The sequence below is a fragment of the Dasypus novemcinctus genome, chromosome 16 (assembly GCF_030445035.2).
Source record: "Dasypus novemcinctus isolate mDasNov1 chromosome 16, mDasNov1.1.hap2, whole genome shotgun sequence".
NCBI lineage: Eukaryota > Metazoa > Chordata > Mammalia > Cingulata > Dasypodidae > Dasypus > Dasypus novemcinctus.
This window is the reverse complement of record NC_080688.1, coordinates 28,190,746-28,216,533: the sequence shown is the minus strand read 5'-3', so window position 1 is coordinate 28,216,533 and position 25,788 is coordinate 28,190,746. Positions and strand designations below refer to the sequence as shown.

At 39.1% G+C, this 25,788-nt stretch overlaps 1 protein-coding gene across 6 annotated transcripts in view; it reads left to right on the top strand.

Moving 5' to 3' along the window:
- Positions 1-25,530, top strand: part of ARHGAP28 (Rho GTPase activating protein 28) — a 179,983-nt gene extending 154,453 nt beyond the window's left edge. For all 6 annotated transcript variants that reach the window (XM_023591273.3, XM_004466963.5, XM_004466961.5 and 3 more), the window contains 8 exons: positions 2,265-2,427; positions 6,975-7,057; positions 8,660-8,857; positions 9,155-9,268; positions 11,326-11,382; positions 13,132-13,256; positions 21,182-21,246; positions 22,194-25,530. In XM_023591273.3, the coding sequence (XP_023447041.2) occupies positions 2,265-2,427; positions 6,975-7,057; positions 8,660-8,857; positions 9,155-9,268; positions 11,326-11,382; positions 13,132-13,256; positions 21,182-21,246; positions 22,194-22,288 (900 nt within the window). In that variant the 3' untranslated portion in view covers positions 22,289-25,530. The remainder of the gene's footprint in view (positions 1-2,264; positions 2,428-6,974; positions 7,058-8,659; positions 8,858-9,154; positions 9,269-11,325; positions 11,383-13,131; positions 13,257-21,181; positions 21,247-22,193) is intronic.
- The last annotated feature ends 258 nt before the right edge of the window (positions 25,531-25,788 follow it).

Below are 25,788 nucleotides of genomic sequence, written 5' to 3'. Positions count from 1 at the left end.
GCTTGCTACCTCAGCTAGAAAGACAAGAATCACCCTGGATTTTCACTGCTCCCTCTTGAGTCTCGTATTCAGTCTGTCACTGATGCTTGAGAATTTTACCTCCTAGACATTTCTTAAATCCCTCATCCCTTTCGATCTCACGGCCGCTTATCTAGGTTAGTCCTCCACCATCCATCACCAGGCATGCCGGCGTCAGCCGTAACTGATTTCCTTGTCTTTAGCATGTTCCCCGACCAGTGCCAAGCCGTGTTTTCCCCCAAATCAGGTTTCCATCTGGCTGTCAGAAAAGATAACTCTAACTGTGTCATCCCCTGGCTTAGAAACTTTCCATGTTGCCCTGTTGCCTGCAAGGCCGGCTCTGATCTGTTTCCCCAGCCCCATCCTTCTCTCCTCCAGCCCTCGGTGCTCTGGCAACACTGAGCTAATCTGAGCTCCTCAGACACACAGCGTTTCCTTGCTCTGTTGTCATTGCTTGAACAGTTTTTTTTTTCCCCAGAATACTCTCCTGTTTCCTCAGCCTTGGCGGAAGCAGGGCTCGTGTCCCTTCTTTCATAGCTATAGAGTGCCCCCTACATAATTTTTCTTAGAGTATTCAGAATTAGTGCTGCCACTGGGCCAGGAAATCATTCCATCACTGGACTGCAGGTCCCCTAAAGGCACAGTTTTCACCTCATGCAGTCTTCTCTTACCAGGGCCCAGCTTGTCATCTGTCTAACTGTTTTTTTCCCCAAAGATTTATTTATTTTTATTTATTTCTCCCCATCCACTCATTGTTTACACTTACTGTGTGTGTTCCTCTTCCTGTTGTTTCCTTAGGAGGCACCGGAAACTGAACCCGGGTCCTCTGATGTGGCAGTGAGGTTCCTAATTGCTCGAGCCACCTCTGCTCTCTGCTGTACTGTGTCTTTCATTATGTTTTCCTCATGTCTCTTGTTGCGCCATCTTGTTGCCTCAGCTCGCCATGCCTGCCTGTTGTGCCAGCTCTGTCTTCTTTAGGAGGCACTGGGACGAACCAGGGACCTCCCATGTGGTATGAAGGAGTCCAATCACTTGAGCCACATCTGCTTCCCCATCTAACACTTTCATTCTACAGAGGGCTTTATATGTGTGCTTTACATACTTTCTAAAATGTTTTCATCGGTAACCTCTTGCTTGATCAGCTATATTATTCCTGTTAGATTGAAGTTTCTCAAAGACAAGAAGAGAATTTTCTTTTCATGCCATCCATAGGGGCTGTTAGGAGCAAGCAATTTACCCTTCCAGGAGCGCCCTGTTTGGCAGGTTCTGATAGCAATGGGGACTTTTATGTTGGGGCTATGTAATGAGGCGATTCTTGGAAGATAAAGATCAGCTATGAAAATTAACTCTGGCTGTGAGTGTTCAAGGCTGGAAGGATGAGACTTTTCGTGAGAATAAAGCAGAGGCCTTGAAGACTGAGCATTTCCAGAATTACCTTTCTAAGTACCCCTTTCGGGGCATTTAGTGTCAGCCAGGGAACTGACTACACTGTGGGTAAACCCTGTAGCTCAAGAAGGCAGCAGTGAGTTCAAGTTCGAGAAAGAAGCGAGGGGATGGTTGGCACTGATCATCAAAGGAATTAACAGTGGGAAATTGGTAAGCTGAGTAGAACTATGAAGGTTTTGTGATTTTTTTCCTACATGTTTGCACTGCATTATCAACTTTAGGAAGGATTGGGCAACTATGCATACATGAGGGAGACATGTGTTTGTCATGGCATGAAACTTTGCCTTAGCTGCTCCAGGAGATAGGGTTAGTCCACATTTTGTGGCGAGTTCAGAATTCCTTTATTGAGGAGTTATTTCTCATCCTGCCTGTGAACAAACTGAGAGGCTTACATTTTTTATCTAATTTGGAAATGGGATGGAGGAAGAGATCACAGAAAAAGGAGAATGGAGGCTTTGTCAAAATCTAGCAGGGTATTTATAATGTCAGAATAGATGGTTTTCTGCCACAGCAGAGAGATGAACCTATAATCCAAGTAAAGAATATTTATGTTTATGTAAAATTAGCTACTTATTTCAGGAGGAATACTATTCTAAAATTACCTTAGAGGACAATTTTTAAAAATCATATAGAAATATGATTCTCTTAATCATGTTAACGGTTAGGTTTAGTAGATACTGGCTTTTCCAGGATTCAGTCCATTTACAAAAATAGTTAATGTCATGACAGATTTCAGGGTGTAAAAGGGGGGTCACGTGGTAAAAATTCATTGAATATTGACTGTTTTCCTTGATTTACAGCAATACCGTGAAGAACTGGATGCCAAGTTTAATGCCGATAAATTTAAATGGGACAAAATGTGCCATAGAGAAGCCGCAGTAATGTTGAAAGCGTTTTTCAGAGAACTACCAACCTCTCTCTTCCCTGTGGAATATATACCTGCCTTCATCAGTCTAATGGAAAGTAGGTGGAAGAAATTAAGTGTGAATGAACTAAGATAAAATGTCAATAAAGTGACACCAAGCGGAAGAGAGATGCGTAATCAAATGTGATCATAATGGCACAGATGTGCAGTTTCCTGGCAGTGCTTGTGAAATATTGAGTCTGATGGTAAACAGTCACTCTGTCTGTATTATCTAAGTTGGGCAGATATAATTAAGAGGGCTTTATAATCATTTTAAGGCAGCAGGGGGTTTGCAGACAGACCAAGCTCTTGAGATTTGAATTCTGGCTAAGCCAGCTCTGAGCCATGTAGTCAGACCTCTCTGAGCTTCAATTATAATTACTTGTCAGGGTTGTTGCATTAAAACAAGTCACCTAGAATAGTGCCTAGAACAGTCCCTCAAAAAAAAAAAGCAAAACCTTCTTCCTTGAACCTGACATCTTCTGTCCGATGATACAGCACTCAATTAATACTACACAGAAGATATTTTGTCTCTGAAAAAGAATATGGATTATTTCTGAAATTTGCAAAGCCACATAGACTAGGCCTCAAGTGAAGTACTTGGGTCAGTGCACAGCAACTGGAAAATGGGTGTTGTGTTTGGTTGTCAGTGAATAATTCGTTATGGGTTGAGCATAGGGAATGACTAGAGGATGTGATAAGAGAAAAATGTAAAAAGTAGAGCAAGGCTAGATAGTAGTGGCTTTGACTACTAATATGAGCTGTTCAGGGGCCACAAGATTCAATATGGTCCGTCATGGTAAGAAAACTTGAGAGGGCCTGCCCCACCTGACGCTCTTGGCAACTGCTCAGCTCTAGAAAACGGTTGCCATGTAGGGCCACGAGCCAAAATCCAGGCTTTCAAACCTGTAATTTGAAAGTAGCCGCAAATTGGTTTTGTGTGTGTGTTAGCCTAACAAATATCATCTGTATCTGTCAGTTTACAACCTTCTACAGGTTTATCAGAACTATAAAATCATTAAAACCAAAATGGAAGAAAATAATAGATCCAAAGTTGTAGAACAAATTTTGTCCTGAAAATTAGTAAGTTCTAAATCTTTAAAAATTTCATCCAAACCAGGTTCAGCAAATAGTCCTTTTTATCTTCGAAGAAGAGAATATGATAGGCAAGGCAAGCCTTTCCTAAGCCTTAATTCACATACTAGCTGTGGCCAGTATATCTTCCTTTGTAAGACCCAGTATTTTACTTTTATGAGAGAAACTTGCAGAGAAAGAAAAAAGGGCTAGTTTATTGTGTTTCAGATACTATATTTTTCAGTTCAAGAATTTCTAGTTAGTGCTTTTAAAATATTTTCTGCTTATTTTCTATGATATCATGTATTTTCATTCATTACAAGCATACTTTCCTTTGTATCATTGAACATAGTTATATGATAACTGCTTCCAAATTCCTCTCTGTAGTTCCAACATCTGGCCATCTCATGGTTCATTTCTGTTGAATGTCTTTTCCCTTAAGAATGGGTCACACTTTCTTTTATTTTGTGTGCCAAGTAATTTTGAACTATATCCTAGACATTGTAACTATTGTGGATACTGTGATATTTCTTCAAAGTGGTTTTTTTTTTTTTTTGAGCAGGTAATTGGCTTGGCTGGACTCAAGTTGCCAATGGTCCAGCTGAGTTAGCTTAGTGCTGAGCTACTCCATGCATGCATTGGGTCAGCCAGAGATTTAGTTGAGGTTTATTCCAGAATTAGGGGTCTGTATTTATCTCTCTCCTTTTTTGGAAAGTCCCACCACCCACCCCAGTCCCCAACAATTTTTCAGTGGCTCTGGTTGCTCCAAACTCAGTCTTCTGGCTCTTCAAACCAAAAAAATTAGGGTTTTTTTCTTGGAGTTTTAGCCACCCTCTGCAGCACTAATTGTGGCCTGACGTCAGATTAAAATCCAAAGAATTGGGACATTCAACCTGTGCCATTCACTAATTCCATGTTTGCCTTCCCCTCCTGTATCTGCCTGCTATTACTGATTACTCTCCAGTGCCTGAAGTGTTAGTTTTTTGTCTAGAGTTTATACTTGTTACTTCCAGAAGAGTTGGTCTGATGGGAATCTACTCAACACAACAGAAGTGGAAAGCCCTTCCTTTATTTTTAAATTTTTTATATAAAATTGAACCCAGGACCTCACACATGGGAAGCAGGCACTCAGCCACTGAGCTACAACTGCTCCCCAATGAAAATTGGGTTTAAATTTGTTTGTTTTTAGGGGGCATCAGGGATTGAACCCGGGACCTCGTACATGGGAAGCAAGTGCTCAACCACTGACCTACATCCTCACTCCCTCTTTATCTTTGAGTCATAAAGTCCTGCAATTTTCTGGAAAATGGGCTGTAAGATTTTTAGCTTCCTCCTGATCTGTGGTTTCTATGTTAAACAGACAAAACTGGAGCCACAGAGTTTGATTTTATTTCTGCTATTATGGAATTATACAAAGAAGGTTCAAACCTCTAATACCAGACTTGATCATAAAATCATATTTAAGAAAGGTATAAAGTAAATCAATTTACCTTAACATCATCATTCCTTATCTGATGACAGCTATCATGTTCCATCAAAGGGAAAGAGTGTGAAAAATATCCTGAAAAGGTTGACAAAGGAGTCTACCTTTCTATGTATGACTTTGAAAGTGAAAAATACTGAATTGCAAGTGATTGATTAATACTAGCCAACCCTGCAGGAACTCAAAAATTCTGGCCTGCTACCAGCAGGGAAAATAAAAAAGGTCCTTTTTTTGCCACCTAAAATAACACTCTCGATGTAACGAGATTTTCTGCAGTGGAGAATTGTGAGCAAGTGAGAGTGTGTGTTTATGCTGCCCTTCTTTCTACTGTAAAATGGAATTCAAAGTATAGATCCTTTTCCACTCCCATAATTACTCTCTTTGCAAACTTGGCCCAAAAATTGCCCATAAAATTAAAGGACTAATTGTTCATCAGTCAAGTCATAGATACTCTCATGAAAAGCTTAATAACTTTCTGGGGAAAATAATGACCTCAAGAAAAAAGAAGATTCTCAAGTAGGATGCAGTCAACCAATTAACTACAAAACCATCAATGGCAAAACAATGTAAGGCCAATTTCTTGAGTGCAGTGAAATTATTTACCACTGTACGCTTCTAATTTTAAAGGGAACTTAATAATTTCTCTAAAAATTGATGGAACGAAATACAAGGTCCCAGGCTTTCATTTGTATCTGTTGTGTGTTTCTTTCTTTTTTTTTCAGATTTTTAAAAATTGCATGGAAGATGATAGATAGCTCTTAGCCTTCAGTTTATATATTATATGTGTTATCTGTCCATAAATGCTTCGTACTGAGATGTGCTCTTGGTAGTCCCTTTGATTCAGGCCAGGTCACATTTAATGTGAGTCAGCCATTTTCAGTAACCTCCCATACTTGAATCATTTTTGTTTACAATTTGACAGAAGTACTTAATAATGCACTTGAGGATTGTGCTGAAACAATATGATATGAGCCGGTAAATACTTCTCGTAGCTGCTCCTTTTTTATATGCCTCTGTGCACAGGTGCTGGTGGTCTGCTCCTTGACTCTGGGGAGTGTAAACTTCTGTAACCTTGAGCTTGTTACAAGAAGGCTTCCACCCCTAAACAACAAAGCAACTTTATAGGCAGCTGACTGCTCTTCAGCCAGTGAATATAAGTGATAGATTTTCCTATAACTTGAGAACTCCTCAGGGATTCTAGAACTTGGTGCTTCCCTCCTGAAACTCCTCAATAAGAGACTATTTTGAGGAGATTACAGAGAAACAAATGAAAGCCTGGATTCTCTGATGTGGTCTAAATTTTCAGCACAGCTGGTTGTGGGATATCTAGTTGTGGCGGGGGCCACGGTTCCTGGGAAAGAAACCCACATAAAAAGCGCAACTATTAATGCCAGCCCTCTGGTGCCATCTTGTGTCATTGCTAAGGAATGAAATGCTCAAGAATCTCCAGTGATTCCACGGTAGACACCTTCCCCACATTTCCACGTGAGATCGAGAATTGGGGGTCATCTGAGCCCAGCTACGCCAGCACACACTTTGATGGTAGTAATTGTACGTAGTGCTGATGTCAGCACTACACAGACAAGTTTGTCAAAGCCTCGTAACAGTCCTGTGAGGCAGTTACTATGACTTGCCCATTTTATAGGTGATAAATTAGAAGCAGGAGGGGGTTAAATGACCTCCTCGAGGTCGCACAGCAACTTAGCAGTAGGGCAGGATTCGAACCTAGATCTAGAACTTGTGCTCTTCATAAGACAATCTGCTGCCTCATTATGTGGAAGGAAGATTTATTTTTTCTTAAATTGAGTTGCAAGCCTTTTTGTTAAATGTAAGGCAAGGTAAGTGAAAGTATTTTGAAAACTGAAATGTCCTACAATTCCAAATGTTTTGTCCCATTTCCCTAGAGTGGCAATGTGGGGTGTGAGACTCCAGTTTATCTCAGTGAAAACTGTGAGAAACCCTCCTGGGCCCACCAGGTGTTAGCAGGAGATGCTGTCAGAGTACATCGGTGGAGTTAAAACGTGTGACAGTGTCCCTGTTTTCTTCTAGGAGGACCTCACATCAAAGTGCAGTTTCAAGCCTTACACCTCATGATCATGGCTCTGCCTGATGCCAACAGAGACACAGCCCAGGTATGCTGGACATGCCCCCCCCACCACATGGTCTGGTCCTGACCCCTGTTTTAGTTGGTCAAAACTGCCAATGCAGAAAGAACAGAAATGGGTTGGCTTTTTAAAAAGGGGATTTATTAGCATGAAAGCTTATAGTTCTGAAGCCATGAAAATGTCCAGATCGGTGCAGATCCTGGAGTCTTGTGTGGCAAGGCAGAAGGGCGGCTCTCCACGTGGCTTTCCACCTTCTCCTCCAGGCTGCGTTCTCCCTGAGCCCAGCTGTGGGTGATCAAGCACATGGCAGGGCTCAGCTTTTCATCTTAGAGCTGCTCCATAGGCTTAGCCTCTCGGGGGCCTCTTTCTGTGCCTCTGTGTTCCTCTCATCCCAGCCTCTGCCCTCCAGAACCTCTCTCAGCCTCTCTGGGTTTCTCTGTCTTTCTGCAACTGCAGGTGATATTCTCTCTCACATGGCAGGGTCACAGTAGCAGCTGCCTTTCTCTCTGTGTTTTTGCTTCCAGTTCTCAGTTTATGTAAGACCCCAACAAGAGGGTAGAAATCCACCCTGGGTAACACCTCAATGACATAGTACAACCAAAGGCCCTAATGTGATCTAATCAAGTGACCTAATCAAAAGTCCTTTAATGCAGTCAAAGCTCCCCCCCCCCCCCCCCCCGGCCAGGAATGAATGGATTAGTGTAAGACTATGATCTTTTCTGGGATTCCCCAAAAACTTCAAACTGTCACATTCCCACTGCCATGTAGTCTGGACCTGTCCCCCACCACATCCATAAATGTTAACTCTTATTATTATATGTTATACATTTTATTACTGTAAGAGACCAATAAACACTCTAATAGAATCCAAACTTGGAAGGGCAAAGAGCATCATCTCCTTTGGGAGTTCAGTTCGCTTAGAGAATCTCAGGAGATTTTCAGAAGCATTTGCACTTTGGTAGCTCCACTGAACTTTTTTTTAAAGCTTTTTATAATTTTTTTTTTAATTTTTAATTTTTAAATGCTGAGAATAGCTGCATCTAAGCATCTTCTTTTAGTCAGGTGAAGACCCCAAATTGAAAATCAAAAGAAAAATGGCACCCCCAAAATTAAAAGTTTTAAATTTTCCAGTTGAGCTTATATTTGGACTGAGGAGTGAGATATTCCTGTTGTTTAAATTGGGTTTCCTTTCCCAAGGAGAAAGCAAATAGTTTTCAGTAGGAATGTTTTAAATAAAGTATATTTTTCTTTCCTTCTTGACAACAAAACTGCATTTCACATTTATTTGGCTTGTAGTGTTTTTTCTTCTTGGTTTACTATTTAATTTTAATATTTGTCAAACTCTTTTAGGGTAAAACAAAAATATGAAAATGCAAGCTATTATTTATGAGACTCTGATATACTAAACTCCATAAAAATGGAGTCACTTTCATGCAGCAGACAATTGAAGAAACTGCTTCCATTTATGATGAGCTCTTTTAAACAACCGAAGGAGAAACGTGACATTTTTAACCATTCTGTACTTATGGCAACTCTCCAGTCACAGCAAATGAGAGTAGAAATAAATGCTTGTTTTCAGTGGTGCCTTCTGATAATTCATGCGTGTGACACAATTCTGTTTCTTGTTAGGCCCTCCTGACATTCTTCAATAAGGTGATTGCCAATGAATCCAAAAACCGAATGAGTATGTGGAATATTTCTACGGTTATGGCACCGAACCTTTTCTTCAGTAGAAGCAAGCATTCAGATTATGAAGAATTACTGTTGGCAAACACTGCGGCTCACATCATCCGCCTCATGCTCAAGTACCAGAAGATTCTGTGGAAGGTGAGTAACGATGCAGCACGTGGCTGGTTCTCCTTGGAAGTCTCCCGGGAAAAGTGCAGGCTTGGTGGCTGGTACTCCCTGCGACAGGAGGTAATGTGAGGAGTCTACTCCAAGTCGCTTCTTAAGGGCTGGTCGTTCACACCGCTCCTTCTAAACGGGATTCATACTGGTGGTTTCTTAGCTTTACAAGGGCAAATGCCTCAGTTCCTGGTTCCAGGATACAGAGGAGTTAGGAGTCACCGTAACTGAAGAGAGGATCCATTTAGAAGGTGTAAGTCAAGTGTTTCTCTTTTCCAGGTTCCATCTTTCCTAATCACTCAAGTACGAAGAATGAATGAAGCCAGTATGTTGTTAAAGAAGCAGCTCCCGAGTGTGAAAAAGCTGCTCAGGAGGAAGACCATAGAACGAGAGGTACTGACACTGAGTAAATGCACAATGTTGTTTAGTACCCACGTTTTTGTGTCTTGAGAGAGGCTTGCAGTTTTAGAACCACATAAAGTACCAGACAGGCTTGTAAATATAGGAATTGTAACAACTGTGTCCATAAGAAACGAGTTCTTTCCATTTTGTTGAATTATGTGGTTTTTGGTTAAAGTTCTTGAAATGGCAGTATCATGAAGATTACTCAATATTCAGTCAAGTACTCACCAGAAAGGTTTAAATCATTCTTTACAAAAACTGGAAGTTGACATTTTTGTCCTTGTAAACTAGAATTTAAGGGAAATGTCATGCTCCACTTCAATAAATAGGGAAAGAGCTTTCTTTAGCAATTGGGTAATAAAAGAATATCTGATCCTCAAATAGTTTTGTATAAATTCATTGCAGTCTAAAGAAATTCTGCTTTAGCCCACTCGTTTGTGTGGTGAAATATAATGGAAACCAATTCAAGAAGAATTATCTCTGTTGCTTCATTTAATTTGAGGAATGTTCTTGCACGTCAGGAATTGCCATAGGGCCTCGGAAGGATGCAGGGACTCATGAAATGTGCCTCTGAAGAAGCTTGCACCTACTGTGGGAGTCAGGTGTAAACAGTATCACGACACCCAGCCGTGTGCAGTAAATGCACAGATCATTGTGCAAACGATGTGCTAGGCCTGGATAGAAGGGAAAGAAGTGTGCTCCGACATGGGAAACCGGACGACTTCATGGCTAAGGGGCAGTTGAGCTACACCTTGAAGGACGCATAGCATTTTGAAAGGAGGAAGGAGGGGAGAGGCCATCCAGGCCAATGGAATTGGAATTGCTGAGGCAGTGAGGCAGGAAGTGTTGCTAACTGATTTGCCACCATCCTAATGAATAGCTGTATTCCCTTTCTGATTCCAGGGAAAGCCACTTCTGATCAAGTAGAACAATCACTTTTATTTGGGAAATTTTCATGGCATAATTATAGTATGTGTGGAGCCTGAGCAAGGGAAATCCCTACTCAGAGCCTCAATTTTTTTATCTTAGGAACTGGAAAAAAGTAATAATAGCTACATCACAGAGTCATTAAGGGGATCAACTCAGTGTGTGTGCAAAGCACTTTGTCAACTGTAGGAGGCTCTTTAAATGTCACTTATTCTAATGCTTTCATTGTAAATAAACCCAAGAAAGAATGTAAAGGTACCATTAAAAGCAAGCACTTTTTTTTTTAAAGGAGGTATGAGGGATTAAACCCAAAACCTCATATATGGGAAGCAGGAGCTCAGTCACTGAGCTATACACACTCCCCTCCCTATTTTTTTTTTTTTCAGGAGGTACTGGGCATTGAACCCAGGACCTTGTACATGGAATATGGAAAGCAGGCACTCAACCACTGAGCTATGCCCACTCCCTGAAAACAAGCACTTAAAGATGAAGAAATAGTCTTTTTTTAGTTCTGTTGGGCTATAACTTTCTTTAATCCTCCATTTTGATTTAAATAGTCAGCTCATTAACAAGGTTGCAAAAGTCAAATGGTAGAATAAAACTGTAGACTATAAACTGGCTCCCTCTGGTCTCCCATCCTGGAGACAGATGCCGCTGATGGCAGTGTGGAATTCCTAAAATGCTTGACACACGTATTAGCAAATATGAATATATTGAATATATATTCTTCCCCCTTTTTTGCACATATATCAAAACACTCCTGCATCTGCTTTACTGATTTAAGAAATAAGGGAGATTGTTCCAAATTATTCCACAAAATCCTCTTCCTTTATAACTGCATGGAATTCCCTAGAAACACCATTATTTATCCCGCAATCCCGTTTAGATTGTGTCCAAACATTTGTTTTGCAATTGTATGCCTTAGTGAATAAACTTGTATCACAAAGTATGTTTGTAGGATAAATTCAGAGGTGGAATGGTTGAGTGCATGTACATTTTATAATTTGATAAATATGGTCAAATTGTTTTCCATAAAGATTGTACCAATTTTACACTTAACAAAAGCAATCTATGCTTCTTTTTTCAACATCCATCCTAAAGACTAAATACTTTTTCTTTAGACTGTAAGCCCCAAGGCATCAAAGACACTACAAAAAACACACTCTTCAAGAAGAATGGTAAGCAAACAAATATTTTCCTTTTCCCCTAACTATCAAGTACTCAAGAGGTGTTCCTGGCTACATCCTCCATATGCATGCATCATTTTTGGGTGATGATACATCCTTAAAACTTGACATTTTCAGTGTGACATATGAGGGGATGATTTAGGGAATCTACTAAGATTCATTCAAAATTAGTGGTTAGGCAGCTGGTCAATAAGTTTAAATGGCTGTAGGAAATTATAGGGAAACTGATTGTTCTAGTCATAGGTCCAATACTGTCAGGAGCCTAGAAGTTATCTGACAGGGGCTTCGGGGGAGCTTGAAGCTTGCGATGACTGAAGAAGTGTTATAGCGGTGCAGCCTGGCTGCAGAGAGTCAGGGGACTGACCTCTCCCAAGTCTGAAACCTTCCGCATCCCTTCCCTGACACGCTTTCCTGGCTCTTACTGGTAATTTTAGGACAGTCCCTTAAGAACGGACCTTATTTTAAAGTAGTCCTTCCAGGTACGGATTTCCCTACGTCGACAATACCATCCTTTGCGAATGTACAGATTTCAAACAGTTACCTGAGGGCCAGCCAGGTCCTCAAACAATTTATTTCTGGTCATCTCCTAAAGAGAAATTTAATTTTTAGAATGTTCAAATTTTGAAACAAATGGAATTTTCCAATTGATCCTGACACAACAGAAGTTTTGATTAGATAGCACCATTCTTGGAATATTGCATTTAAATGAGAGCTCTGAGGTTCCCAGGCCCTCACCAATCAGGTCACGAGAGGAGAGATACCCTCTTCCCCAACAGCTTGCCCACTCTCTCCTCTGCACAGTGTTATCCACGTGTTCTGAGGCATCAGGTTTCTACTGTCCATGTGCACTGCCCCTTGGGACGGCCATTAATGGCTGCTTACCACCGAGAGGGTATTTGAGAAGGCATATTTTCTATTTGAGCCTTAAAATTTGCAGAAGGTCTTAAACTATATTGAAATACAGAATGCTGTTTTAAAGCCAGTTTACTTAGGATTGGCTCAAGGAACTTTATTGATAGGAATATTAGATTTTGTCATAAACCAGTTTACCACCCTCCTGGTTTTAAGGCTTTATATATAAAAAGACCTGAGCATGTAGCGGGGGTCAGGTTCCTGCAGTGCCATAACAAATTTCCACTAACTGGTGGCTTCAAACAACATAAATTCATTCTCTTACAGTGTTGAGGCTAGCAGTCTGAAATTGAGCCGTTCTCAAGGCCATACTCTCTTGGAAGTCTCTGAAAGAGAATCTTCCTTTGCCTTTTCTTAGCTTCTGGCGGTTACTTGCAAGCCTTGGCATTCATTCCTTTGTAGATATATAACTTTAGTCTTCCCCCTTGTGTCTGTATAATCCCTGTGTCTCTTATAAGGGCACCAATTGAATTGGATTAGTGCTACCATCATCTAACAGCGCCTCATCCTAACTTAATTACATCTGCAAAGGTCCTGTTTCCAAATGAAGTCACATTCACAGGTACCGGGAGTTAGGGACTTTAACATTACCATTTTAGGGGACACAATTCATCCTCTGACACAGATAATGGGAAATACTAGGTTATTTAATCATTAGTGAGTCTTCCAGGGAAAAAAGAAAGCAGTGCTTCATTCTGCTTAAATATGTGGTTGTGTTTAAATGTTTTCCTAAGCCACGTGCCACTGATTTTCACGGTGTCTTGCAAAATTCAATTATTGAACTGTCATCCTAGTTTCATAACATACTGAATTTTTCCTCCTTGGCAGTCTGATGTCCCTGAAGGAGTCATACGGGTCCACGCCCCACTTCTCTCCAAGGTGTCCATGGCCATTCAACTTAATAGTCAAACCAAAGCCAAAGATATACTGGCGAAATTTCAGTACGAGAACAGGTGAGTAAAACTGAATGAGGCTTTTTGCATGGGAAGATGATTGTTGTTGTTTTTTTTTTAAATCAGGTGAGTAACTTTTCAGGCCTTTTCAAATTTGGTCTTTTTAAAAATTATAACTTGTTACTTTGGAGATTTTACCATTAGAATACAAGTCAAAAACAAAGAAGTGAGTAGGCAATAGAATTGTCTGTAATAGAAATTGTGTCTTTAAGGAATTTCTACAAGTGGGATTCTCATCAGATATCTTTTTTTTTTGGTGGCTTCCTTTACCCAATGGGTTTTACTTTTATTAGAATGATGAGTAAAGCAAGTTAGATTTTTAGATGTCTTGATAGATTCCAGGAATACCATTACCCCAGGCTCCGCTGGGCTTTAGTTAGCATGCTTACATCAGATAGACTTTATGTGACAAAGTCAGCATCATAGCTCTGGCTATGTTTAAAATATACTATTAATAATCTGTGGGGGGCGGCGGACTTGGCCCGGTGGTTAGGGCGTCCGTCTACCATATGGAAGGTCCGCGGTTCAAACCCCAGGCCCCCTTGACCCATGTGCAGCTGGCCCATGCGCAGTGCTGATGCACACAAGGAGTGCCCTGCCATACAGGGGTGTCCCCTGCGTAGGGGAGCCCCACGCACAAGGAGTGCGCCCCGTAAGGAGAGCCACCCAGCGCGAAAGAAAGTGCAGCCTGCCCAGCAATGGCACTGCACACACAGAGAGCTGACACAACAAGATGATGCAACAAAAAGAAACACAGATTCCCGGGGAGAGAAATAAATAAAAAATCTTAATAATAATAATAATCTGTGGGATCAGAACAATATTTATGAAAATTCTCTTTGCATACTTGCCATAAATAACCTTAAAAACACATAAATCCTAATAAAATTTAATCCAGCTGTCCTTCTTCAAGGATAAATATTTGTCCTGATGTTTTTAAGAGATGAGAATCACTCCTTTAAATCTACCTATTATAGAAAAGTACAGTTTAATGGTCTCTAGTTAAAAAAAACTGATGGATATCCTGAAAGAGAAGCTTTCCAATCATTTAAAAAGAATAGCCACGCCAAGTGGGAAAAAAAAATTATAAAAGGTTACATATTATATGACTCCATTTATAGAACATTTTTGAAATGATAACATTTCAGAAATAAAGTGCAGATTAGTGGTTGCCAGATATTGGGGGAGGGGGAAGGTTTGTGAAAAGGACGTAGGTGTGTTTATAAAAACGCAACACGGAGGCCCCTTGTGATGTTGGAATTCTTCAGGATTGTGGCCGTAGTGGTGGATACACACTTCTGTAAAACTGTATAGAGCTTAATACACATGCATAAATGAAAACAAGTCAAAGTGGGGAAAGCTGAATAAGAGTGGTGGATTGTATCAGTGTTAGTATCCTGATGATGATATCCTGATGATGATATTATAGTTTCGTAAAATGTTATCATTGGGGAAAACTGGGCAAGTGCACAGCTTCATTAGTTATTATTGATTTTTAATAGTACTCTTTTATTTCTTACAATTGTACATGTGAATCTACAATGATCTCAGTAAAAATTTCAATTAAGCAGTTGGGACTAGCCTATAAATGTAATGCATGGCCAAAAGGTTTCCAAGGAAAGCCTGTCCCCCACACCTCCCATTCCACACCCCAGCCAAAGGACATGGGTGGCCTAAAAACATACACCTTTTTGGTTTTTTGTTTGATACTCACCCTATTCCAGTCAACAGTAACAGAAAAAAACTGTGCCATTGCCCCTAGAATTTGAAATTTTAAAGCTTCTGGAAAAGAAATCTCTGAACCCAGATGGTTTCACTGGAGACTTTTAGCAAACATTTGGCGAAGAATTAACACCAGTTTAACACAATGTCTTCTAGAAAATAGAAAAAGAGGGAACATACCCAACTCATTTTATGAAGCTAGTATTACCTTGATACCAAAATCAGATAAATGAAGTATTAAAAAAACAAGAAAATTACAGACCAATATCTCAGTGAACCTCAGATACAAAATTCCTTGCCAAAATATTAGCAAGTCAAATCCTGCAATGCAGTTAAAAGAATATTACACTTATTATTGTAGTAATGGAAGAATTTTTAACATTGATATAAAGATAGTGGTGACCAGAGGTTCTGAGGGGAGGAGGGAAATAGGACTTTTTTAGGGCATTGGAATTGTCTGCATCATATTGTAATGACAGATACAGACCATTATACATTTTCTCAAAACCTATAAAACTGTGCTGTGCAAAGTGTAAACCATAATGTAAATTATAGACCTTGGTTAGTAGCAGTGCTTCAACATGTGCACATCAATTGTAACAAATGTACCACAGTAATGTCAGATGTTATCAATAGGGAAAAATGTGAGTTGGGAGGGGGCGGGGTATATGGGAATCCCCTCTTTTTTCTTTTCCCTCTCCCCTTCCCCCTGCCCCAGTTGTCTGCTCTCATGTCCATTCGCTGTGTGTTCTTCTGTGTCTGCTTGTATTCTTGTTGGCAGCACTGGGAATCTCTGTCTCTTTTTTTGTTGCATCATTTGCTGCATCAGCTCTCCATGTGTGTGGTGCCACTCCTAGGCAGGCTACACTTTTATTTGCGTGGGGTGGCTCTCTTTATGGGGCACACACCTAGAGCATGGGGCTTCCCTACACGGGGGACACCTCTGCGTGGCACAGTACTCCTTGCACACATCAGGACTGCATTGGGCCAGCTCACCACACGGGCCAGGAGGCCCTAGGTTTGAACCCTGGACCTCCCATGTGGTAGGCGGATGCTCTATCAGTTAAACAAAATCTGCTTCCTAATCCCCTCTATTTTTGATGTAAATTTTCTGTAATCTAAAACTTTAGAAAGAAATTTTAAAAATGAGATTAGAGGGATAGCGAATGTGGCTCAGTGGTTGAGTGCTGCCTTCCCACATACAAAGTCCTGGGTTCAATCCCAGGCCCTGGTACCTCAAAAAAAAAAAAAAAGAAAAAAAGATTAGAGCAGAAATAAATGAAATTGAGAACAGCAGTGACAAAAAAAGCATATTACACCATGATTGCATTAGTCTCCTAGGGCTGCTGTGACAAAGTACCACAAACTGGATGGCGTAGAACTGCCTACATTTATTCTTTCTCAGTTTTGGAGGCTACAAGTCTGAAATCAAGGTGTTGGCTGGGCCCTGCTCCCTCTGAAGGCTCTAGGGAAACGTCCTTTCTTGCCTCTTCTTAGTTCCCGGTGGTTGGCAATCTTTATCCTTCTTCAGCTTGTAGCTACGTCACTCCAGTGTCTGCCTCCTTCTTCATATAGCCTTGTGCCTTCTGTGTCTCTTCTGTGACCTGTGTCCTCACGTCCATTTTCTTTCTCTTATAAAGACCCCAGTCATTGACTTTAGAGCATACCCTCATCCAGCATCACCCCATCTTAACTTGATTCCATCTGCAAAGACCCTGTTTCCAAATAAGGTCCCTCTCACAGGTATCAGGACTTGAACTTAAATTTGGTGGGGAGGGAGGCACAGTTGAACCCACTACAATGACCAAGTGGGATTTATTCCTTGTATGAATGTTTCTTCATTATTCAAAAGTCGGTGTCATACACCATGTCAACAGGAGAAAAATTCGTATGATCATATCAATGGATATAGAAAAAGCATTTGGCAAAGTCCAACATACATTCATGACAAAAACTATATGCAAATTAGGAATAGAAGAGAACTTCCTTAATTTGATAAAGAGCATCTGCAAAAAAAACACCAAAAAACAAACCGCAGCTAACATACTTAACAGTGAAAGAATGAATGCTTTCCCTCCAAGATTGGGAACAACAATATCCCTTTTTACACTCTTAATCACCATGGTAGTGGAAGTTCAAGCCACTGCAATAAGGCAAGATAAAAAAAAAAGGCATACAGACTGTAAAGAAAGAAATAAAACTGTCCCTATTAACAGATGACATGAATGTCTATGTACAAAATTCCAAGGAATCTTAAAAAAAAAGCCTAGATCCAATAAGTGATTTCAGCAAGGACATGGGATGCAAGATTAACATACAAGACCAATTGTGTTTCTATATATTAACAATGAACATTTGGAAACCAAAACTAAAACATACCACTTACAGTTGCCCCCCAAAATTAAATACTCTGGTATAAACTTGAGAAAGCGAGTAAAGGTTCTATATCCTGAAATTACAAAATGCTGATAAAAGAAATCAAAGAAGCCTTAAATAAATGGAAAGATATACTGTGTTTATGGACTGGAAGGTTCAACATTGTAACATTGTCAGTTGTCTTCAAATTTACTATAGGTTTAATGCAAATCTCATCAAAATTACAGCAAAAAAAAATTTTTTGTATACATAAAAGCTTGTTAAAAAATGTATTTGGAAAAGCACAGGTTCCAGAATAGCAATCTTGAAAAAGAAGAATAAAGTGGGAGTAATCATTCTACTTGATATTATAGCTGGAGTAACCCAAACACTGTGGTATTGGTAAAGGGATAGTTAGGCACATAGATCAGTGGAACAAAAGAGAGAGCCCAGAAATAGATTCATACAAATACACACAAAGGATTTTTGACAAAGGTATAAAAGCAATTTAATGGAGAAAGGATAGCCTTTCCAGCACTTTGTGCTGGAGCAATTGGATGTCCACTGGCAAAAATATGAACCTTGACCTAAACCTCACACTTTATACAAAATGAAAAAGTTAAAATGTATTGCAGATTTTAAAAACTTAAAACTATAAAGATTTTAGAAAAAAATCAGGGGAGAAAATTCATCATTATCTCAAGCAAGGGAAGAGTTCTCCAATTGATGCAATAGGCATGATTCATATAAGGAAAAAACTGATAAATTGGACTTCATCAAAATTGAAAACTCTTACTCTATGAAACACACTGCAAAGAAGATGAAAGAACAAGCTACAGATTGGGGAAAATATCTGCAAACCACGTATCTGTCAAAGAACTAGTATCTTAAAAATGTACAGAATGCTCAGACCTCAGCAGTAAAAAAACCAAAATGCAAATGGAAAATGAGTCTTTGATATAAGCAGACTTCACTGAAATGACAAATAAGCAGAGGAAAAGAAATTCAACATTATTAGCTCTTAGGGAAATGCAAATTAAGACCATGATATGCTAGCACTATGCATCTAACAGAATGGCTAAAATAAAAAGTAGTGACAATAGCAAATGCTGGTGAGGATGCAGAGAAACTAGGCCTCTCCTACGTTGCTGGTGAGAAGGTGAAAAACGGTACACAAACTGTAAAACAGTTTGACAATTTCTTAAATACTAAATAGGCAGCTAGCATATGACCTAGCAATCACACTCTTGGACAATTATTTCATAGAAATGAGAGTATGGTCACAAAATACCTATATACAAATGCTTATTTGTAACAACACAAAACTGGAAACAACCCAGATGGCCTTCAACAGGTGAATGGTTAAACTGTGGTCCATCTGTCCTGAGTGTGGTCAGGTGCTGGGTAAGTAAACAGCTTCCTGCCTGACCGAAAGAGATCTGTCAGACCAAAGACTCGGACAAGTCTAGCTTGGTGAGGAATGAGCATTTGTTTAGGGGGCTTCCGTGGGGTCCTCATCCTTGGATGATGAGATGGTCCTGAGCCTGGCCATGGCCTAGTCCTCACCCTCAGAGAGGGAGGAGGGACCGAGGTTCCCAGGCTTGACAGCCACGGTCACCGCCAGGGAGCGCGGTCTTTCGTGGGGCATGTCTTCCTGCAGCGGGGATTGGGGGTGCTGGGACTGCTTTCTAAGGAATGCAGTGAATTGCTCATGAACCAGAATCGCAATCCTTGCAGGAAATAGATCCTAAAGGAACAGATGTTCTCTGCAAGGCAGGAAAGGCTTATTGATGTAGGGTGATTAGGTAGTTGGGAGACAAGATCTGTTGGTCAGTCACCAGTTTACAACCAGATCCTGAGGCTTGCCTTTTTTAACTACTCAGGAATGCTGCTGCAATTTGGGGAGGAAAAAACTGGAAGGGTTGGGAGAGAAAAGGCAAAGTCACATATGCCACACCATCCATAACGTGAGAAATGAACTTCTGATACATGCAGCTACTTGGACGAATCTCCAAGGGATGATGCCGAGTGAGCAGAAAAAAGAAAGGGGAAAAAAAAAAAAAGCCAATGCAAAAAGCTTCCACCTATATAAATACTATTTTTGAAATTATAAATTGGGAGGAATGTAGAATAGAGTAGTGGCTGCCAGGGATGAGGGTGGGTGGGGATGGGGAGAGGTGTGTGTTAGCTATACAAGATAAGAGAGGAGGGGTTGTCGTGGTGATATAAATGAAATTTATCTTGAACTCAATGTCCATATCCTGGTTGAATTCTTGCACTATAGTTTTGCCAGGTGTTACTATTGAAGGAAACTGGGTAGGAGTACATGGGATCTCTTTGCATTATTTCTTACAACTTCATGTGAATCTACAATTATCTCAAAATAAAAAATGGGGTTACAGCCTTCTTCCTCACAACAGTAAGTTTAGGACATTTCTTTTTGAAGCTGAAAGATATCCCTGAAGCTTGGATGGGGATCAGCGATGGTTTTTCAGAATATCCTAGTCTGGGGAGAAAACATTAAATTGAGCAATTATTTTTTCTGACTTGCTTTTTTGTTGTTAAATTGCTTTTATTTTTTTCCCCATATTTATTGCTTCAACTTGTATTCTGTTTTAATTACTTTTTAAAGAAATTTTCAGTGATTAAATAATTTATTAAAGTAGGGAGTGCTATTTACAATATTTGAACTGTTAAATGAAACATTCCTCCTTTTTTGTTTCCTTCATATCTCCTTTTTTAAATACATTTTTTAATTAAAAGAAGTTGTGAGCTTACAAAGCGATCATACATAATGTACAGAATTTCCGTACATCACCCTTCCACCACCTGCATTGCTGTGGAACATTAGTTATAGATTATGAAAGAACATCACTGGGCTCATTACCACTAACTCTCTGGTCTATAGTGTACATTTGGAATTTTTCCATACACCCCACCAATATTAACACCATGTATTAGTATGGTACATGTTTATAGTTCATGAGAGAACATGCCCATATCTGTACTGTTAACCACAGCCCATCATCCTCCACGTGGTTCACTGGTTATACAGTCTCATGCCTTGTACAGTCCATCCAAAGTATACATTCAGTGGCTCTCACTTTCATCACAGTGTTGTGCAGTCATCATCCCAGTAAGCCTTTGAATGTTTTCCTTAGTCCAAGAGAGCAAATCTCATATTCCCCTATTACTGACCCTTAGCACTGATATAGCACTTTCTTTGACATTGATGCAAGAATATTACAATATTGCTGTTAACTATAGTCCATAAGTTATATTAATTTTGTATTTTCCCAGTGCATCACCATATTCTCACCACCTCTGACTTGCTTTTATTATAAGGCATAGACATGCAATGAAGTCAACCTCGGACCATTTGCAAAACATTAGGCAAGCTTAGAAATGTGTCATGGGCTGAGGAGAGAATTTCATTCCATTTTTGGCAAATACAGAAATGAAACCTGACTTCTTTCAACTGAGATAACACAAAAAGTGCCAACGAAGGCTGTTCCTTGGCCAGTCTTGATATGGCAGTAACAGTTAATTTTCCAAAATAGAGCTGACAGATGTGTATAGAATGGACACCACATTATGGAAGAACACTGTTGATGCCTAGCTTGACTTTGGAATAATACCAGTCTTTCTGGACCTCAGTTTTTTGTCTGAATCAAACAAACAAAAAAATTTTTTTTATTACACCTTGAGTCATAATACTGATTCATGAGGAGTATTTAACTGTAGGCAGAATGAATTGTCTGTCACCGTGGTTATTTAATTCACAAATTTACCTCAAATTATGAAAGAGATTTTGGGATTAACAGTTATATTGCTTTCTTCTTTTTCAGTCATGGTTCATCGGAATGCATTAAGGTACAGAACCAAAGATTATATGAAATTGGGGGAAATATAGGTAAGCATTCTTTAACTAGTTTAACTCTTCAATTCTCTGATTACTATAAAAGAAATATATTGCTATAATGGTAAAAGTATATTTTATGAGTTTCTTAGATAAAAATTCAAAATCAGTAAGTTTCTGATTTTTTACGTCGCCTGTAAGAAAAGTGGCATTTGTTTTCTAGAATACACGTTATAATTTATTGAGTATATTTTAGTGTCTATGGAATAGACTTTGGGGTCTTTTCGATGTAACTCAAAGTTGGAAAGACTCATGCAAAACATATCATGGGAACGTCCAGAAATATGAACCTCTTCTTGTTTAACTTCCCTACTTTCACTGTTCCTGTTTATCAGAGGGGAAAAATGGGGTCAAAAGGAAATTTCCACCATCTGCCTCTCCTTGCTCCCGTGTCCTTATTTCTGCCTTCCCTGCCCAGAGTCTTGTCCCAGGGTTCCCCCACTTTTTTCTGCATCACCGGCTTTCCCTCATCAACCCGATCATGCCCATCTGCATGAGAACTTCTGGAATGATCTTTTGTTGCTCTCATTTCCAGATCTCCTGCCAATGGGCATTACATCCACAGTATAGAGAAGAAAAGGCCATTCCTTATAAGAACCTGATTTGAATCTTCTCTAGTCCTGGTCTAAGTTACCATTATAAAACCATTACAGAGCATCTATTATCATATAAATGATCAGTTTATTCCTGAAAGACAAGTTCTTGCCATATTTGTCTATTTGATGTGGTAAAGCTAGAGAACAAATTGCCTTTGGTTCATATGTCTGCTTTTCACACACACAGACAAATCAAAAGGATTTGCTTAGACACCTAAATATATATCTACTCATATCCAAATAAGGCTTTTAGCTGAGAGAACTATATTGGCCTTATTTGAATCTTTCTCTCTCACTCTTTCATATTGTGCACTGTCAAAAACATCCTCTGATTTTCTCTTTTAGGGCAGCATTGCTTGGATCCAGATGCTTATATACTGGATGTATATCATGTAAACCCTCAGGCTGAGTGGGTGATTAAACCCCAGCCAAGTTTTTGAAATAACTCCCCATAAATAACTGCTATCATGCATTGTCTGCCAAGAAGATCCTACATTTGGTAGGGGCAAACAGAGATTGCTTTTGACATGTTTTTGGCATAATCTTCTTGAAGTTTGTCAAGCCAAAGTGGAGGCATCTCTTGGAATTTTCAACAAGAACTGTGGAAGAGGAGTTGGTTAATCATTTGAGCTGAAGTGTTCCCATGCTGGTTCCTTTAAAGTAAAGGAATGAGGACAAGATCCTTCCAAAAGGAAGGCCAATCTAAAATTAGGACTCTCATCATGTCTAGTATTTTGACTTCACAGAAGAAATGAACTTTGTCCTCTTCCTGGGGATAAGGAACTCTTCTCTAGGTAGCCAATGCTACCAAGCAAGAGGTAAACAGACCCTTTTTGTACTTATGTTATATACATGTATTGACTTCTGTGAGCAAGAATGCCAGAAATATCAATTATTTTGCTCAGCAAAATAGTCCAGATCTACTTTCCAAAGGGAATCCATTTCTACAGTTAAACATGCAATGTTTATGCTTTTGACTCACTCCTGAATTGGAGGGAGAAGAACTTCTGTTTAAAGAAAACTGTATTGTTTTTGTTGTATTGCACTGTCTTACTATTATCTGCATCCTGGTGCAAAGAAGCATCTCTCTATCATTGACTCTTAAGCATTGATATGTTTAAAGCTTCTTCTCTTAGAAGCACAGATCCCCATGGCGAGGCTTAGCTCGTCAAAGGATGTTCTTACACTTTCATGACCTTCTTTGCAATCAACAGCCACCCACCCTCTACTTTCTCATCATTAATATGGTGCTCAATGAATGTTTTTCTAGGTGCCAGGTATTTCCATTTCTGATCAAACATCATTTTCTATATTTCACAACTCTCGGTAATCACTTCAGCAGCCACAATTTTAAGAATGCTTTTATCCAAGAATGCTAGAAAGCGCAGGTTTTATATGATTAAAAGGCAAATTTTGTTTTGTTAATCACGGATGTGACCCAGCACAGTGTTTTAGCCTGAGGCTATAAAAAGTGATGTGTATTTGGTAAACTGGAAACTGTCTCTGTTGAGATCCTGAGGAACCATTTTCCAGATGTTTGCTTGGCCAGAACACACACGCACACGCACCCATTCTAATCTAGTACAAATCTAAAATGTGCGGGGGATCGGACCGTTTTGCCCTGAGGCTGCAGACGAATCCTTTTAGGGTTAGCTAGAAATGGAGACCATATTCTCATTTATTCCAGTGTGTCCCACTTTGGATTGGACACAAAGATTGAGACTTTTATGGATTTTAATCAGTTTTAATGAAATTTCAGGCCCAAATTACTCTCTACCTTGCAGTTCAAACAACAGACCGAAAAGTTGCTCATAAATACAGAAAACATGTTTATGTACATACCAAATCTTGGTACATAAGGTGTCAATAATTTAAGCCCATCTGTTCAAGAAATCTTTTGGCATGCTGCATTATGCCTTGATGTTTATACAAACATTTCTTTTATTTAACTTGTAGATAATTACATTTCTGGCCATTAGGATTTTGTTATGTTTTCATAGAAAACTCAAAGGTCTGTTCATTGGGTTTATGTGAGAATGTTTATTCCCTTTGCCTGAAAACCCATTGGAAGGTAAAATGCATTCTGTAGGTTTTCTATTTATTACTACATTTCATCAATTTCAAAGTATGGCTAACTGATGGTATGTGGTTTTAAATGAAGAATTTGGAATTTCTGGAAAAAAATGCTGTTATCTTTTTTGTGGTTCAAGCAATAGGCACAAATACAGAAAACATTTTATTTAGTGTTTAAGAGTCAGCGACATAAAATGGTAGTAATTTATGCCCTTACATAGAAGATAGCTTCAAACAGCTACCTTATACGTCTCTGTATCTATGGAAACAATGACCAAGTCTTCTCATTACATTTCCTCTCATTAGAATAACTAAATTCTGTTTTGCTTATATAGAAAATTCACAGATCTGTTCATTTTGGGAGGGGGGGGGATTTTTATTTTGACTAAAAACCCATTAGAACCTATATGTATGTTCTAAAGGTTTTAATATTTACTCCAACTTGTCATCAGTTTTAAATAAGTGACCGATGACATGTCAATTAGCATGTTTCTGAATTTCTTACCCACTTTTGTGTAGTTATAGCTATCAAAGACGTAGCTGAGTGAGTGACTTTAAATTATTCACTTCAGTTTATTCAAGGATGTCTGCCAATTTTCAAGTAACTGTATAATATGGAAGGCAATGTGGCAACACCAGTATTCTTGGATCTAAGTTTTATTCCTAGTCACTGTATTAACTAGCTGATTAGAGAGGAGTTTTTAGTAGACTCACAGGCTAATATTTGCATGGCTGAAGAGATTATTTGACTATTTTATTCTCAAAGAATAAACAAACTTCTGCAATTAAAATTTTAAAAGCCTGTCACCTAAGTATTAAAAGAACTATCTTTGCCTCATCTCGAGTTGTTCTAAAATAGTTTAGGAACTAATCTGAAAACAGGAATAGCGTATCTGCAAACAAAAGAAGAGCCAGATACTGGGTTTCTGAATTCTGTTAATAGCCTCCCACCCAATTACTCTTGGTATACAGTTAAGAAAATAGTATTATCCAGGAAGTTATTAGAAGTTAACATTTTAGGGACACATTTTCAAAAAAAAAAATTGGAGCTGCCTTTTTTTTCCCCTTTCCACTCTTTTTTATTTTTTTAAGATCTTTTTGTTAAGCCTCTCACCTGGGGAATAGTATTCTAGGAGTCAGTGATCTTTGTACAAACTGGAATACTAATTTCTTTAAAATGTATATACAGTAAAAACTACCTCACTTGCCTTTCTTGGGAAAAAAATTAATGGACTTTAACAATATTTGTTATGATTTGTCCCTGAGTCGTCTTATTTAAGTCACTTCGTTTAGCTTCAGTGTACATTTAATGATGGTGTACAATGTTTCTAGCCAAAGCTATCAAACCAAATACTCTGTGATCTGTAATGTAATGAAAGAATGTGTCCCTTAATCACTGTCTCTCGATATTTAACCATGTGTGTGCAAGTTTTCAAGTGCAGGAATTAACAGTCATCTTTTCTTTCAGGCATTTTTCAGTTGTTTTCCACACACTGCACTTGACTGAAAAGTGATATGAGATTAAACTGTCTTTTCTTTCAAGCATATTTCAACTGTTTTTCACAAATGTACTACTTGATTGAAAAGAATAAATAATGGAATTAAATCATTCCTGTTTTCTGGCAGGCATTTTTCAACTGTCTCCCATAAATGTGACACAGGATTAAAATATTTCTTTCACTCATTTTAAGTTTCTGTGTGCATTCACACACACACACTTTAATTTTAAGATAACATGTTCTTTCAGACATGTTAAGCTATCTAAAAATGAGTAATTAGAGCCGACAAGTCATATGTCACTAGAGATAAAGCCAGTGTATGTTTTTTCCCATGTCAAAAGTTATATTTTGTCCCTTCAGCTTCCAAT